Genomic DNA, 15,924 nt, shown 5'->3' with positions numbered 1-15,924 from the left:
GAGATAGGTAGTCATAGTGTCTTGCTAGAGACCGCCTATGACTTGTATGTCCGGAATAGAGATTTCGGGATATACTGCTATATCGAATGAGGCTACAGGGTCACACACGCAGGGAAGGATAAATGCACGAGAAAAACGTCGAAAAATCTGGACAGAGGTTCGGACCGTCCGGTCTAGGAGTAGACCGAACAGACCGGAGCATCTAATTCGAACGGACCAAGTTGTTGGACCGAACGGACTAGAGAGTTCAGTCCGAACGGACCAAGTGTTGGACCGAACGGACTGACCCATCAGTTCGAACGGACCCAGTTATGAAACTGGTCCGAACGGACCAAGTGTCCGGACCGAACGGACTAATGAGCAGTCCGTTCGGTCTGGGGTTCGGATTTAATTTTAAAGTCCGAATCTAGGGTTAATCACTTGAATAAGAGGAGAAATAGAACCCTAACACTAAAGAGCCGACCTAGAGAACTTTTCAGACCCTTTTGGAGAGTCTAGAGGGTTGAAGAAGTGATCTAAATCTCTCTTTCTCAAAGCACATCATCGAATAGAAGATTCGTGTCCTAGCAGACAAGTTCCAAAGGTTGGAATCCATCCCGAGGTGTGGATACGTGTAGAGGGCAAGGTATTCTTCCTGCCTATAGTGATCGGACGAACACATCAATTGAAACAGGCCCTGGATCGATTGAGGTAAGCGTTCTAACGTTTCTACAAGATCATGCATGATAGGTTTTAGGGTTTTATCAATTTTTGTTTTACATCCGCTGCGCAAACCCTAGAACCGATCTCTTAGGAATAGGATTCGCTCATGAGATCCCAGAAAAACCCAACAGTGGTATCAGAGCCTGGTTTCTCTGCATGATTTTGTTAGAACCCGATCACGCACGTTATAGAATTTGAATTGTTTGAATCCGTGTTGGAAGAAATCAGATGAAGAGATGATCATGAACAAAATTGGTTAGAAAATTCAAGTCTATGATACTAAAATCAATAGAAAAACAAATTGGTTAGAGTAAATTCTACGATCAATAAGATAAATCATATTAATCATGAATATAAACAATCTAAATGGGAAAATATAATAAAAATGCTATTTGGACATGTACCATCAATCACTGATAAATGATAAATGATGTGATTCGCAATTTTGATATTAATTTTAGGCCAGTTGGCAAAATATAAAAAAAAAACGAAATTTGCAAAATATCTCACAAAAATAATTTTTGTATACTATACTTTTTTTTCTTCTAATTACCCGAACTATCTTTCAGAGTATTTTTCTAAGATTTTGTGATAAACTATCTTTTAGAAATCGGTACGTTTTGCTATTTGATCTTATTTTTCTCCAACATTTTCTCTATCTCCTCTATTTCTTACAGTTTATCTAATCTATTCAAATACTCTTCTGGTTGATTTGTTTTTCTGTGATATTCTGATCATTTTTTGTATGCACATAAGGTGTTTGATGAAATATCTGTAAAAGAAAACTGTAAAATATGATCTGCCGTCTGTGAAAAATGACCTGTGCTCTGCGGTAAATGACCTACAACCTATGGCAGATGACCTACGACACATGACCTGTGATATGTCGCAAATGACATGCGGTCTGCGGCAGGTCACCTGCCACCTGCGGCCTGCGACCAGATAACTACGACCAGATAATTGCGACCGTGATTTCACTACGACCAGATAACTACGACCGTGATTCCACTACGACCAAATAACTGCGACCGTGATTTCACTACGACCAAATAACTACGATCGTAATTATACTACGAACATAATGCAAATACGACTAGATAATTAACGATAACTACGACCGTTGAACATAATGCAAACGTGATCAGATAATTAACTGTAACTACGACTATGTCCATTTACCTATTCTCTCGATCCTTTTGCTGGTTGGACCAAATCTTCTCGTCTATATCTCTCTGCGATTATGTGATAATCTGTCTTTTAGAAATCAATGTGTTTTGAGATTTGTCCTTCTGTTTTCTCTAATATTTTCTCTATTTTATCTATTTCTTATAGTTTATCTCATCTAAACAAATATTCTTCTGTCTGATTTCTTTTTATGTGGTATTCATATGATCCTTTTATTTTCTGCATACAAGGTGTTTGATAAAATAATTGAAATAGAAAACGGTGGCAGGTTCCAGTATGTGACATGCGGCCTACGACAGGTCACCTGCGATATGCGACAGGTCACCTGCAATATGCCACGGTTGACTTACGACATGCGGCAGGTCACCTGCCACATGCAGCAGGTGACCTGCTAACCTGTGATGTGATGACCTGCTGACCTGCTGACCTGCAAGTGTGTTTTTACGAAACTCATGCAAGTGTTTTTCTATACTTATATAAGAAAACAAAATCCATATAAGTGTTTTTTTCATGGGTGTGGAGGAAAACGAAATGCATGCAAGTGTTTTTTTATAAATGCAGAAAATCTGCAGGTTGTAATAATATAGAAAGGTATGATGATCATTTGAACTTAAAAAATTATAGAATACAAATATTACAATAGTAGAAGTACAGAATGCAAAGACGTTTTTTTTTACATTTATGCAAATTTTTCCATTAATTTTTTTAGTTCTCTGTCAAACAAATATTGTCACCCAATTCATTGTAAATGATTGCTAATTTAATTAACAGAATTAAAGAAATTAAGGTTATTATATAAAGTATATCGGTAAATTTACAACATTTATAGGACTTAATTTAATTATTAAAAAAATATTTGCGGTTGTTGAGGTACTATAACCTCAATGAAAATTGAAAATAGAAATTTTATATTACAAGAATTTATTTGTATGAAATTTGATCAATTGTTGAATACAGATCTCCTTTTTTTTAATTCAGACTAAATGAACTAAATCAACTAATCCAATTATTCACCGTTGGAATCCTATATTAATCACCATGTATATGATGGTAAGTGAATAGCGGATAAGATCGGTGAATATGAATAGGATGGAAGAAAGGAAACCAAAGGAACGATATTCATTTATCAACTGATGTGACATACAAACAAATTGTTGAAAGATATAACCGAGCAATAAATAAGGCCGAAAAAATATATCCGAACCTATAACTGATATATCAAATATATAAATCTGGTATAAACCCTATTTAACGGGTCGTAATGATAAAATCGTATTTCACCGTACACGTTGATAGTGACCTCTAACAAGACATATCAACTACACACGTTAAACTGAGTTATCACCTCGATTGTGCCTACAATATCATTGAACTAATGTCCCTTTGTCTCGCTATATATTCTTGTCGAACGTAAGACAAGATGTCAATCAACTTTAACCAATTCAACCGCTTTCTCATTCGTTAATCATCTGTCAATATAAATGTCCGATAACTATGGCTTGGTGATCTAGGTGAATGATTTTGGTCAAGTACTAAAATACTTAAACTAAGTCGATTCCGCAAGAATATTGATCTATTGTAGTAACAGGGTCGAACATAGGGACTGAGTGATTGTGATGACAATTCTAATTCTAGCGATGGCGAAGATTGGTTGATTGCAGATCGTTGGTTGATTAAGAAAAACTATATTTAAAGACACTGTAGATTCAGGGTTTCACCTATGATATGATCTGTCTCAAAGGATTTAGAATGAATTCCAATTTTATTTCGGTACGGAAAACTCTAACTTCTAATCTAGAATGCGTCAGGGTCAGGGATTCTCATTCACTAACTAGTATTTTTCTATCAGGTTCCACATCTCTAGATCCACACTAGAAGCATTAATGTCCACTTTCATTGTTCCTAGATCGAATTAATAATTCCTTATCATGTCTACCCTATGCGTTCATAATTACTAATTGAATCTATCCTATGAACAAATTTCGGTTTAACTATTCCAAATCCCTTTGCAAATAATTAAACCAAGTTCAATTCATACAGGTAATCGATTTGATAAAAGCATATCGATCAATTCATAGAACCGAATCTAATTAAAACATGCAATAATCATATTAAGTTCAATAACATGGCTAGAATCCCTAGCCTAAAGCAATCAAACTACTCACATGTCGTGGCAATGATCATATCAATAGAGAAAGAGGACTTAGGAATGATAAATTCAATATCTAAACTCCGAGATGTGATGATCCCTTGGCTCCTCCCAAAATGTGGAAGAATGACGAAATGTGTGTGTCCATGTGAAAAATCGCAAACTGTGCGAACCCCCCTCTCGTCCGTAGTTTTTATAGAAAAATAGAAAATATCGACGTTGGAATTTCGATATCGAGGTTGTAACAACGTCGATATTTTGGCTCAAGCTAGATTTCGAAGTGGTAGAAACGTCGATATCGATGTTGACGGAACATCGATATTTTGGTTGAATCAAAATCTCGAGGTTCCTTTGACGTCGATTTGCCTGACCTCGATATCGAGGTTAAAATCTCGTTATTGGCTTCTGAACTCAGTCCTTGTCTGCTTGTCTTCTATGACTCGTCTGTGACTGTCATCTTGGTCCAATTAAGATCCGCGGTATATACCTGAAATTCCAAATACGCAAATATATCTGAAATTCCATCAAAGAGCAAACAAAACGGTATTCGTGTTTAAAATTTCATATAATCCTTAGATTTACAGGGAAAGATAGATGAAATGCAACTAAAACTATAGGAAAATATCATACAAAATCGATGTTATCACTTGGTCAAACAATTTACAACATGATTAACCACCCAATGGCTAGCGATATCTATCATGTAATAAGGAGAAACAAATTTTCATCTTGATACGCTACGATCCACCATATAACTCGTTGCATATCTGAGCATAGCCTTTATAACCACCGTGCTAAGGTGACGTTTGACTATGTCAAGGCACAAAACTAATTACGGGGAATACCAATTAGGTTTGGACATAGGTCGGATACCCTGAAAATTCAAGATATACGGATTTGATCTGAATCAATCGGGTATTATATTATATTATTTGTATTTGGATTTGAAAGTCCCCGATACCCGGATTACAAGTATCCGATATGAAATCTGGGTACTTGCGAATACCGGATCCAAAATTATCTATATAAAAAAGAGAAAATCCCAATAAAAAAAGTTGAACTTTTCAAATTTGATAAAAAAAAACACTGAACTTTATTTGTTTTCAAATAAATTAAACTTTAAAAAGGAATCTAAAAAACACTGAACTTTTTAAGTGATCCAAAAAATACATGAACTTTTATGCGATTATCAAAAAATTGCTGAACTTTTTTAGTGATCCAAAAAAATACATGAATTTTTTTCAATTGTAAAAAAACTAAGTAAAATAATCTGACGTGTTCGCATCTCCTTGTGCCACGTCGGCCATTTTGTTTATTTTGATAATCGTAAAAGAGTTAAGTGTTTGTTTTGTCAAATTTAAAAATTTTAATATTTATTTGATAAAATAAAAAGTTCAGTGTTTTTTTTGTAACATTTGAAAGTTGAATGTTTTTTTTTAGATTTTCTCTAAAACAATATGCATAGATATTAACTTCAAATTAAAACCAAATGTAAAGAAATTGTTACAATCTTTATAACATAATTCTTATAACCTATAAACAATGATAAAAAAATATATTGTTGATCACTTCATCAACTTCAACTCCATATCTTTCTAACGTCAATCCATTAACAAGCGCCAACCTAGTACCACATACCAATAGCATAAAAAGGAATCATTCAAATGTATCTTTAATTAATTAAAAATCAATTTAATATCACAGTAATAAAAATTTTATATCTTTAAAACAAATACTGCAACTTAACATCACCTTTTTTGGTAGCCAACCTTGTTAGAAGCTTTAATTCCTTGAAAGTGCAGAATTTATTACTCCAATTGATGATATGTATATATTTATATATTTTTGTATAATATATATATTATATTTTATGATATTTATATGTTTATAGGCTTTACCGAGTATAATTTTACTCCGATTTCGATGTTTTTATATTTTATAGGAAAGAGCGGAAAACGTGGTTCACGTGGACACTTTGAGGAGAATTAGACAAATCAAATTTCTATCAGCTCATACACTATGTGTGCCTCGCACACCCCGTGTAACCCTAGACTCGTCTAGACCCTTTGAGCGGTTCGCCTGTTATTTGAAGGCTCCCCCTCAGATACACTTCACTCTATCTCAAGTATCACTCACCCGTGTTTCCCATACAAATATGTTTATGCCCAAAGCTTTCACGACTCAAACACTCTCTCTCTCCTTGGGTGATCTCTTCTATTGTGCACGCCTCTGTATTTATGCTCAGCCCCCTGCATAGGGTTTCCATTTCGTTTCATCATATTTGTTTTTCCTTTTCTTTATCTTCATTCCTTTTGCTTACTCTTTCCATTTTTCTTCAATGGCATGTTTCATTTTCTCTTGCAAGTCATTCCTTTGCTGGTTGTTCCTTCCCTTTCTTTATATTGGCATGTTTCTCTTTTTATCTGAGATCTTCTAGATGTTGAATCTTCTCTTGGTGTTCTTTCCTTGCATTAACATGTCATATACAAACTTGTTCATTCTCCATAAATAAAAACTAAGAGACATAAAAGAATGGACGCAAAGACCGACAATTTTTTTCCGAAAAAATCACAACTTTGGGCATCAGTTCGGGCCGAGCTGCAATTGACTCGGGCTAAGTCAACTGACTGTACAAATCTCGATTTTCCTTTAGAGATTGACTCGGCCAAGTTGAATAACTCTGTCGATTCAATTGTCTGTACAAAACCAACTGGGGGTGAGTCAATTGTCTATGCAAAATTAAGATTTCTCTTTAGAGCACCAACTTGGGATGAATCAATTCTCTATGCAAAACCAACAATCCCTCACTTGATCTAATTATGATCTACTAAGTATCTAATGACATGACCCTCATCCTTCGACGATGGGGGGAATTTCGTCAATAGATTAGCAATGTTATCTCCGTTGATATTTTACAAATTTATATATCTCATCTATCTATAATTTCCTTTATCAAGTGAAAGCGTCTAAATATGTGTTTTGGATCATTGATGTAATTTAGATTCTTTGGCTTGTACCACACCATTTTATCACAATATAACACAATAGAGTTCAGGATAGTTCTCGCATGCATTTGCTTTTTCGGATGTACCTTCTTGTTTGTTCTGATTTTCTACATTCTGCTTTTGCTTCTACTTACCCTTTCATGTACTATTTCCCTTCACCTCTGCTTTCAATGCTCTTTTGATGGCCTCCTCATTCCTTATTTAATGTCTCTGCTCTTAAACTTGAATAGGACTAAGAACCTCAGACAACTTCAAAATTTTCAAGTCCTTAATGTTCTCAAACGAAGCCAGAGTAGCCTCGAAACTCTCTGGCACTGAAACCATAACCTTCTTCACTATCTTCTCATCACCCACATTTGTACCCAAGATCCGGATCTAGTTTGCAATGCCAACCAATCTGTCTATAAACTCATTCACTGTTTCATTTGTTTTCATTTCCTATCTCTCAAAGTCTCGAAGTAAATTCATGACCTTTATTCCTTCTCCTTCATACTCCTTCAACAAGTCTCATATTTCCTTGGCACTCTCCAGTTTCATAATCTTTGTGAAGATCGAAGGAGACACAACCAACAATATGTAGGCCATGGCATTTACTTTCCTTGTAACTTTCTAAGAGCGTCACTTTGATCCATTTCGAAAACAACTTCCACACAGTCCCTTGAAGAACAACGCAGTTCTGATACCACTGTTGCAAATCGAATTCTCCTCTACACCAGAACACTTTCTTGGGTACTAATCAAACTCGTGAATGAATAAATGATCAATTCTGTTTCGGACTCTATTTTTTTCTGAAACTTTCTGCATTAACATTCATTAAACTTACAACAACCACCCATATAACTACATCAAAGAAACTGACTAATGCAGTTACAAATAAAAAAACTGACAAATAACAGGGCTAACAAGTTCTGCAATAACCAAATACAAACCAACACTAAAACAAACCGAACTATTGAACCAGACAACATAAACTCGGGTCTGCAATATCTTGAGTCACACTTTAGCTAAGATCTTGTTAGGGTTCAGAATTCTCATCAGCTCCTTAGAGGAATTCCAACACAGCTCTATTGAACTCCAAACCAGGTACACTTTGGATAGCTTTGATTAGAGAGAGGCTCCTACTCTCTTCCCCACCCAATTCTCAACCAGAAAATCCCTAATCCCCTTTCCCCCTCCTCCTCCTTTCTTTATACAATCCCCTCCCTAACAGAATCCTCTAACTACTACCAACCCTAGCGAAACAACTAACAAAACAGCCAAACAAATGTCAACACCTATATGCTATCTACACAAACAAACAACCACCTCACTAGCTGCGTACCTTTACCCCTAATCATTCTATAGTACTTATCAATACTCCCTCCTTCAGCTTTAGCTTGTCCTCAAGCTAAAATCCCTGATCTCTTTCGGTTGCACCACCAGCTTCATCTTCGGACTCCACCCCTTCTCTCCCTTCCACTGCCTGACTTGTCTCTTCTTCTGCCAAGATAACTTGCAATTCTTTCTGCTTACATTTGTGACCAACAAAGAACTTTTCATCACATCTGAAGCACATTCCTTTCCTTCTCTTCTCTTCAAACTCTGCATCTGACATCCTCTTGTATGTCGATTTCCTTTCCTGTCCTGCACTTTCAGCATTTGTTTTCCTCTCCCATTATCTGTTTCCCTTTCTCTTGAGAGTTGTTTCTTGACAGCTGACTTTGCAGCTTGCTCTGAATCCCCGTTGACAATGACATCGTCCTAAACATTGAACCTAAATTTTCTGATCTCATATTCTTGCTCTCCTCTCCCCAGTTCTCCATGCAAACAGTACTGAGCTTGCTTCCCTCAATGCTCAATGCCACATCTACAATCTCATCCATCCCTTTTGGTCGAAACACTTGTAAGATCTCCTTGATTTCAGGTTTCAATCCATTCTTAAACGTGCTATCTATCATAGGATCTGGTGTGTGCGGTACTTGAGCTAACAATTCCTCAAAATCACAGAGATATTCCTCAATCGTACCTGTTTGTCGCAAAGAGAGCAGTCTGTCGAACGGTGAACCTATTTTTTTTTCTCCGAACCTTTTTATCATCCTCGCTCTTACATCAGTCCAATCTCGGAATGGATTCTTCCCATTCTGGTAATCGTACCAGCTCAACACATGTCTGTCAATGCTCATGGCCGCAAATCTCAGCTTCTCACTCTCTGAACAACGTCCCATATCAAAGTATCTTTTTGCTCTTGTAATCCAGGCGTTAACATTCATACCTTCGAATACTGGCATCTCCATTTGTTTGAAATGCGAATTACTGCTCCCAATGAATCGTTCTTGATGACACGATTCATTATCCGCTTCTGTCTTTGGAATCGGATCCTTACTCTCTTGTTCAACCTCCTGTACTCGATCCTCTACAATTTGCGGCTCTGGATTGCCACTAGTTCTCGGACTTGTGTCGCGAACACCTTGCGATCTTTCCTGACTTGTTATCGGTGGCGGAATCGTCTCAGGACCAGATCCCTGACGATTTTGGATCCCATCGACCATTCGACACAGTTTTTCCAACATTTGCTCCATCGAATCGATTTTCGAACATTGTTTTTGCAGCTCATCCATTTTCGCACACTGCTTCTGTAGATCTGCCATTGTTTCTTCGATTTTCTCGCATCTGTCATGGACCGTATCTTCCAATTGCTCCCAACGTTGCGTGTTGTTCTTCGTCATGGCTCAGACTTGCTCTGATACCAATTTGTTAGGGTTCAGAATTCTCAACAGCTCCTTAGAGGAATTCCAGTAGCTCTATTGAACTCCAAACCAGGTACACTTTGGATAGCTTTGATTAGAGAGAGCTCCTACTCTCTTCGTCTTCCCCACCCAATTCTCAACCAGAAAATCCCTAATCCCCTTTCCCCCTCCTCCTCCTTTCTTTATACAATCCCCTCCCTAACAGAATCCTCAAACTACTACCAACCCTAGCGAAACAGCTAACAAAACAGCCAAACAAATGTCAACACCTATATGCTATCTACACAAACAAACAACCACCCCACTAGCTGCGTACCTTTACCCCTAATCATTCTATAGTACTTATCAGATCTTAAGCTAGCAGAGTGCGTGACACTACGACTGATGAATGCAAATTGTATACTAGCGATACATCCTTGAACAAACTCATCCTACTCTCAATGAGAAATGCAGAATAAATATTCTCACCGTACCTAGATATCATTACGACCTCCTAAGAAAAATGATGTAATTTGCTGTTTGTACTAAATCAAATACAGAAGAATTATGCAATGGAGCAACAGACATGCAGAAAATATAGCAAATGAAAGTTGCAACTTATTATCTACAAGTACGAATCACTCTGTCCACCCTGCACTTGTTTTGCCAGGGAATAGAGGAAACGGGTAAGGGACTTTTCGGCGGCCACAACAGCAGCACTGATTTTCTTCTCAGTCTCCTCGGTTACAGATTTACGTCGCTCTTGAGCCAAACGCAGATTCCGAACAAGCTTGCGTAATTCCTGTCAAGGCAATGAAATCAAAACAAAGGCAGAAGAAGAGTCACGACTAAATAAATAAACAATGATGCTCTGGAATATGACAAACTTGTAGAGACTATTGACCTTCCTCAGAGGCCCCTCTATTGTTAAAAATATGCATTATAGACCCATACATTTCAATTTTAAATTTTAGGACGGCAGATTCCAGAAAATTTTGTAGCCCATCAAGCAAAGAACTTGTTAAGGTTCTGATGCTCGAACCACTCCTTAGAGAAACTCCAGCAGCTTTATTGAACACCCAAACCATACACTTCGGATAGCTTTGATTAGAGAGAGGCTCCTCCTCTCTTCCCCACCCAGTTCTCCACCAGAAAATCCCCCTTCCCTTTCCCCCTCCTCCTCCTTTCTTTATACAATCCTCTCCCTAACAGAATCCTCTAACTACTACCAACCCTAAGGAAACAACTAACAAAACAGCCAAACAAATGTCAACACCTATATGCTATCTACACACACAAACAACCACCACACTAGCTGCATACCTTTGCCCCTAATCCTTCTGTAGTACTTATCAATACTCCCCCCTTCAGCTTTAGCTTGTCCTCAAGCTAAAATCCTTGATCTCTTTTGGTTGCACCACCAGCTTCATCTTCGGACTCCACCCCTTCTCTCACTTCAAATACCACATCTCTTCTCTCTTTATCAGCCCCAGTCTTCCTCTTCTGTTGTGCTGACTGCAACCTCTGTTTTAACTCCTCCAACATTTGTGTTCCCGGTGAATTTGCACCAAATTTCATCACCTCATGGGAATCCACTTTCTGCAGAATTTTCATACCAAACTCTCTTATAATTTTCCCACTTTGATCAAAATATAACCGTTCTCCAACCCACACAGCATCATCCAACCTTTCTCTCCCACTATCCTTACTTTTGTGTGTTATGATGACTACACCCCACCACGTGGCTCTCCTTACCATCTTCCACCCACACCCATCAGGTACAGGTTTTTTCTTATCCATGAATTCTCCATAATCAGCACTTTTGTCCAAATCCCTGTCAACTCGTGTATACAGCCCCTTTTCCCCAAACTCTAAAACTGACCCGGACCATGAATTCACGCCAGCATTATCATTCCTATCTATTATTTCAGCCAATTGATGCTTCTCGTTGTCCGCACCTCCTCCAATTGCAAAAAATGTTTCAATTCGAATATTCCAAGCACTAATCTTATTCTCTTCAAACCTCGCTTTCTCCGTCTTTGTTTGGCATAAAGCTTTACAGTAAGTGATGAGAAAGTCACGGCTAACCGCCGGTGATAAATCCTGCTCGATGTTAGAGTAAAACTGATTCAGAACCTCGATGTCATCGCCGAAAATCTGAACCTTGCGTTCGGAGTCGGTGACAACGATGTGGTTACAGAGAGGGCTGTAGAAGTCTTCCCTGGTCTTCGTTCGATGCGGAACGCCGACATGGACCAATCGAGAATTTCGCTCCAACTCTTCCAATTTCAACAAATCTGGAAGTCTGTTCGAGCTTTCTCTACGCAAAGCATCATCTTTCAATCGTTGTGTCTGTATCTTCAGTTGCTTTTCCACCTCAACTCGCATCGAAGCCAAGCGTAATCCTTCCAATTCCTTACTGCCTCCTAATTCAAAATAACTCTCAGCACGTGTAATCCAACCAACAACATTGTTACCTTCAAAGACTGGCATTTCAACCTTTCGCAAGTGCGATTCCTTCGATCTGACGACTCGGTTCGGAAGCACTTTGTTTGATAGTCCCCTATCCCATGAATCTGTAAACCCAGCCGCTGTCTGCACCTTTGGGACTTTGTCACGATCAATCGGCAATTCTCCAATCGGTATGTTCTGGTCATGATTAGCCTCTATGCGATCGACGGATGCGATCGGCATCACCTTGAGGTGCGAACTGTTGTTTCCGATGAATCACTCCTGTTGCTGCACATCGCCTTCGTCTTTCGGCTGCAGAATCACCTCTCGAACCTCTGGACGAATCTTCGGTTCGTGATCGCAATCGGCTTTCGGCTCTGGATCGCGATTGAATTGCGATCTGTCAGCTCCTATAGCCGGCGGCGAAATCGAATCTGGAGAAGAATCCTGGCGATCGCAATCAGCTTCCAACAACCGACACAGCTTCGACAGCATCTGCTCCATCGCCTCAAATCGCGAGCATTGTTTCACCAGGTAATCCATTTTCGAACACTGCTTCTGTAAATCTGCCATTGTTTCTTCGATTTTCTCGCATCTGTCATGGACCGTATCCTCCAATTGCTCCCAGCGTTGCGTGTTGCTCTTCGTCATGGCTCAGACTTGCTCTGATACCAATTTGTTAAGGTTCTGATGCTCGAACCACTCCTTAGAGAAACTCCAGCAGCTTTATTGAACACCCAAACCATACACTTCGGATAGCTTTGATTAGAGAGAGGCTCCTACTCTCTTCCCCACCCAGTTCTCCACCAGAAAATCCCCCTTCCCTTTCCCCCTCCTCCTCCTTTCTTTATACAATCCCCTCCCTAACAGAATCCTCTAACTACTACCAACCCTAAGGAAACAACTAACAAAACAGCCAAACAAATGTCAACACCTATATGCTATCTACACACACAAACAACCACCACACTAGCTGCATACCTTTGCCCCTAATCCTTCTGTAGTACTTATCAGTGTTTTACTAACCTGCCGATCAAAATCAACACTCTGAAGCAAATAAACTTCGTTTGTAACTTTCACATTCTGGCTAATCAGGCCATCAAACCATCTAGCAGCCACGCTGATGTATTCGTCTGACCACTGCAAATGGTTCCTCCGAATGTGATTAATTGTGTACTTTCAACATCACATATGACGATAAGTGTTGTACAAAAAACAACCAGATTCTTCTTGCCCACCAGTAAACAGAAAAAGGCTAGACAAAGAATGTGATAAGATAGTCCAAATCGCGACAGCTGCTAGACATTGTCTTCCATATATATCACAGAGGACGTTTAAGCTTACCTCTACTTCATCTTCAGAGTCTGTTTCTACATCATCATTTTCACCTCCAACATCATCCATATTATTTTTTGCTGAACTAACCAGTGCCTGAAGCGTTCTTTGATCACCGTTCTTTGTAGCATGGATCAAAGTATCCATCAAATCAGGTTCCACTTCACGCAACAACTTCCCTGATACCAATTTACCAACACATAATCATAAACTATCACACACAAGACAAAACTATGAAGAAATGATTCAAAGCAAGAGCCCTGAATTGTCAAAGTTCTATGCCATGGATTAAAACATAAATTTCCTAACAAACTGACATGAGTTAATATTGCTGTCCAAACACATGATTTCGAATTTGCTGAACACCGAGTCGATGCCTTTTAAACAGTGTAATTATGCAACATTCAGTGAAAATAATAAGAAAATTCTATTTAGAACTCATTGTTATACCGGAGAACTTGGAACGTACAGGGAACAGAACTTCACAATTTGTGGAGTTCCCGTGAGAAATGCAGTGTCCATTCAAACATGACTATGTGAGGAAACAAAAGTTCTCACCGATATAGTTGAACTGTCTCCGCTTTCCTTCTCGAACATCTGGGCCTAGTCTCTGCGACCAAAACACAAACACCTTGTCTTCAAGATCCCAAAATCAAATCATCAGAGACACCAAGATAGCAGAGATTACAAAGCAACAATAGCAATACCTTCGCAAGCATCAATGCGTCGTAAACATCTTCTTCAAGCGACGCAGCTCTTTCTTCCACAAAACGCAGAAAAATAACAGGTTCGAGAAGAGATTCAATTACTTAAACTACAAACTTTCGGCGAAATTCCATGTCATTGCCGCGATGAAATTCTTCCGAAAAATTCAGATAACTCACCTCAGGATCCGCTTGATCTGATCGTTGGAGAAGGAAGCAAGTTCCATACCCCATCGGACTGCACGGCGAGCTTCGCGCTTCCGCAGGTTACGGCTCTTCTTCGCGTCGGACTCACCGATATCGTCATCGCCGCCAGCTTCTTCTACAATAACCGTCGGAACGAGAGCTTCCGCCGGTGGAGGATGGCGTTTCCGGAGGTTGAATCTACGGCGAGGCAGAGACGACGCAGTGGAGTAAGAAGTGAATAGAAGGACAGTAGACAGCGACGGCGGAGGAGGCAACTGAGAGACGAATTGATGGTGCGTTGCTCGGTTAGAGAAGTGATGGTGAAGCTGCGGCGAAAATTGCCTCATCGGCATGAAAACGATGACGTTTCAATGTAATGGCAAAATTGTAAATTCCTAAAACTATGGAGGGCAGCACAGTAATTTTCGTAAAACCCTAATGCCAGAATCAAGTGCTTATAAAACCTCGCCGGAAACCTGGTCTTTATGGTTGCTCTCTTCTTGCAAGCTCTGTGTTCTTCTGTTTGTTCTTTTTTTTTGTATGTATCAAATGATGAGATTGGATTACAAATTCTCACGACGGTCGTCTGAGATCTGTGATGCAATAGTCCAATTCGTCTGATGAATTCGATTTCCTCTCGCTTTCGTAATTTTTTAGTTTGAAATCCATAATGTTGTTTTCATTTTCTGTTGAATTTAGTCCTAAATCGATCAAAATCCAGTGGGTTTTCGTGCATTTTCTGTAAATTTAATCACGCACTCGTTTCATTTCTTTGCTGATTTTTCATTGCCCTTTCTTTCAATTATTTTCTTTTTTGTAAATTTATAGTGTTTGCTTTGTGAATTGATGCGAATGCTTTTGAGCACATATCGAAGGCTTGTAGGTGAAAATATGGAAAGCCTACGAGAGCTCAAAGACTGCGAGATGACCGATCGTCATCCTAACTCACATCCAAGTTCTCTCGTTTCTTCTTGAGGATCTTTGCTAGGATGATATATCTCTTTTTTAAGATTGTTATTTTGTTTTTTCTGTGCTCTTTCTATTGAATTGAAGTTTTGTTCATTCCATGTTCAAGTACCCTTTTTTTTTGTAATGTTGTGTTAGAGTCTTATGCTGATATTATAAAAGAAATCAAATATTATTTAGCGTTTTGAGTGGTAAAAGTAAAATAATTGTAATATGTTGGCTATTGGCTAATGGGGTAATTGATGGGTTTGTTTGCATTAAAATAAAATGTAATTGGACTTAAATTAGGTTGGAAAATTGTAGGGACAAACACAATCTCACTTTTTTACTTATTTAAATACATATTTTACAACAATTTAATATTATGATAATACTTCCTCTAAATCAAACAAATAATATATATATTTTTTTACTAAATCTATATATAAAATCTTTATAATAAAATAAAAAAAACACCCGCGTGATGCGCGGGTCTCGCCTAGTATATTCAATGAAGTTGGAATAGAAAACGAAAAAAACATAGTTTTAAAAGATTC

General features: G+C 38.4%; 1 protein-coding gene across 2 annotated transcripts; it reads right to left on the bottom strand.

Annotated features, from left to right (window-relative positions):
• Positions 1 to 10,226: 10,226 nt before the first annotated feature.
• LOC104798667 (UPF0307 protein BPP3887) lies at positions 10,227 to 14,776 on the bottom strand. Of its 2 annotated transcripts, XM_010520839.2 has the most exons (6): positions 14,417 to 14,776; positions 14,240 to 14,288; positions 14,091 to 14,142; positions 13,542 to 13,711; positions 13,224 to 13,337; positions 10,227 to 10,548 (listed from the first exon to the last, which is right to left on the bottom strand). In XM_010520839.2, the coding sequence occupies exons 1-6, from the start codon at positions 14,773 to 14,775 to the stop codon at positions 10,372 to 10,374; spliced, it is 921 nt and encodes a 306-aa protein (XP_010519141.1). In that variant the 5' UTR covers position 14,776; the 3' UTR covers positions 10,227 to 10,371. The 2 variants fall into 2 exon arrangements, with proteins under 2 accessions (XP_010519141.1, XP_010519143.1); XM_010520841.2 differs by lacking the exon at positions 13,224 to 13,337.
• Between the last annotated feature and the right edge of the window lie 1,148 nt (positions 14,777 to 15,924).

This window comes from Tarenaya hassleriana, unplaced genomic scaffold (assembly GCF_000463585.1).
Source record: "Tarenaya hassleriana unplaced genomic scaffold, ASM46358v1 Cleome56, whole genome shotgun sequence".
Lineage (NCBI taxonomy): Eukaryota > Viridiplantae > Streptophyta > Magnoliopsida > Brassicales > Cleomaceae > Tarenaya > Tarenaya hassleriana.
The sequence above is the reverse complement of the archived record's forward strand: the minus strand, read 5'-3'. Positions and strand labels throughout refer to the sequence as shown.

What these genes read in the sequence shown, in the direction of transcription:
- LOC104798667 (XM_010520839.2), bottom strand. Translation starts at nt 14,775, where the DNA reads ATGCCGATGAGGCAATTTTCGCCGCAGCTTCACCATCACTTCTCTAAC. An exon ending in CAGATCAAGCGGATCCTGAG is followed by an intron (nt 14,289 to 14,416) that starts GTGAGTTATCTG and finishes TGTGGAAGAAAG; the next exon opens with AGCTGCGTCGCTTGAAGAAG. An exon ending in GTGTTGATTTTGATCGGCAG is followed by an intron (nt 10,549 to 13,223) that starts GTTAGTAAAACA and finishes TTGCCTTGACAG; the next exon opens with GAATTACGCAAGCTTGTTCG.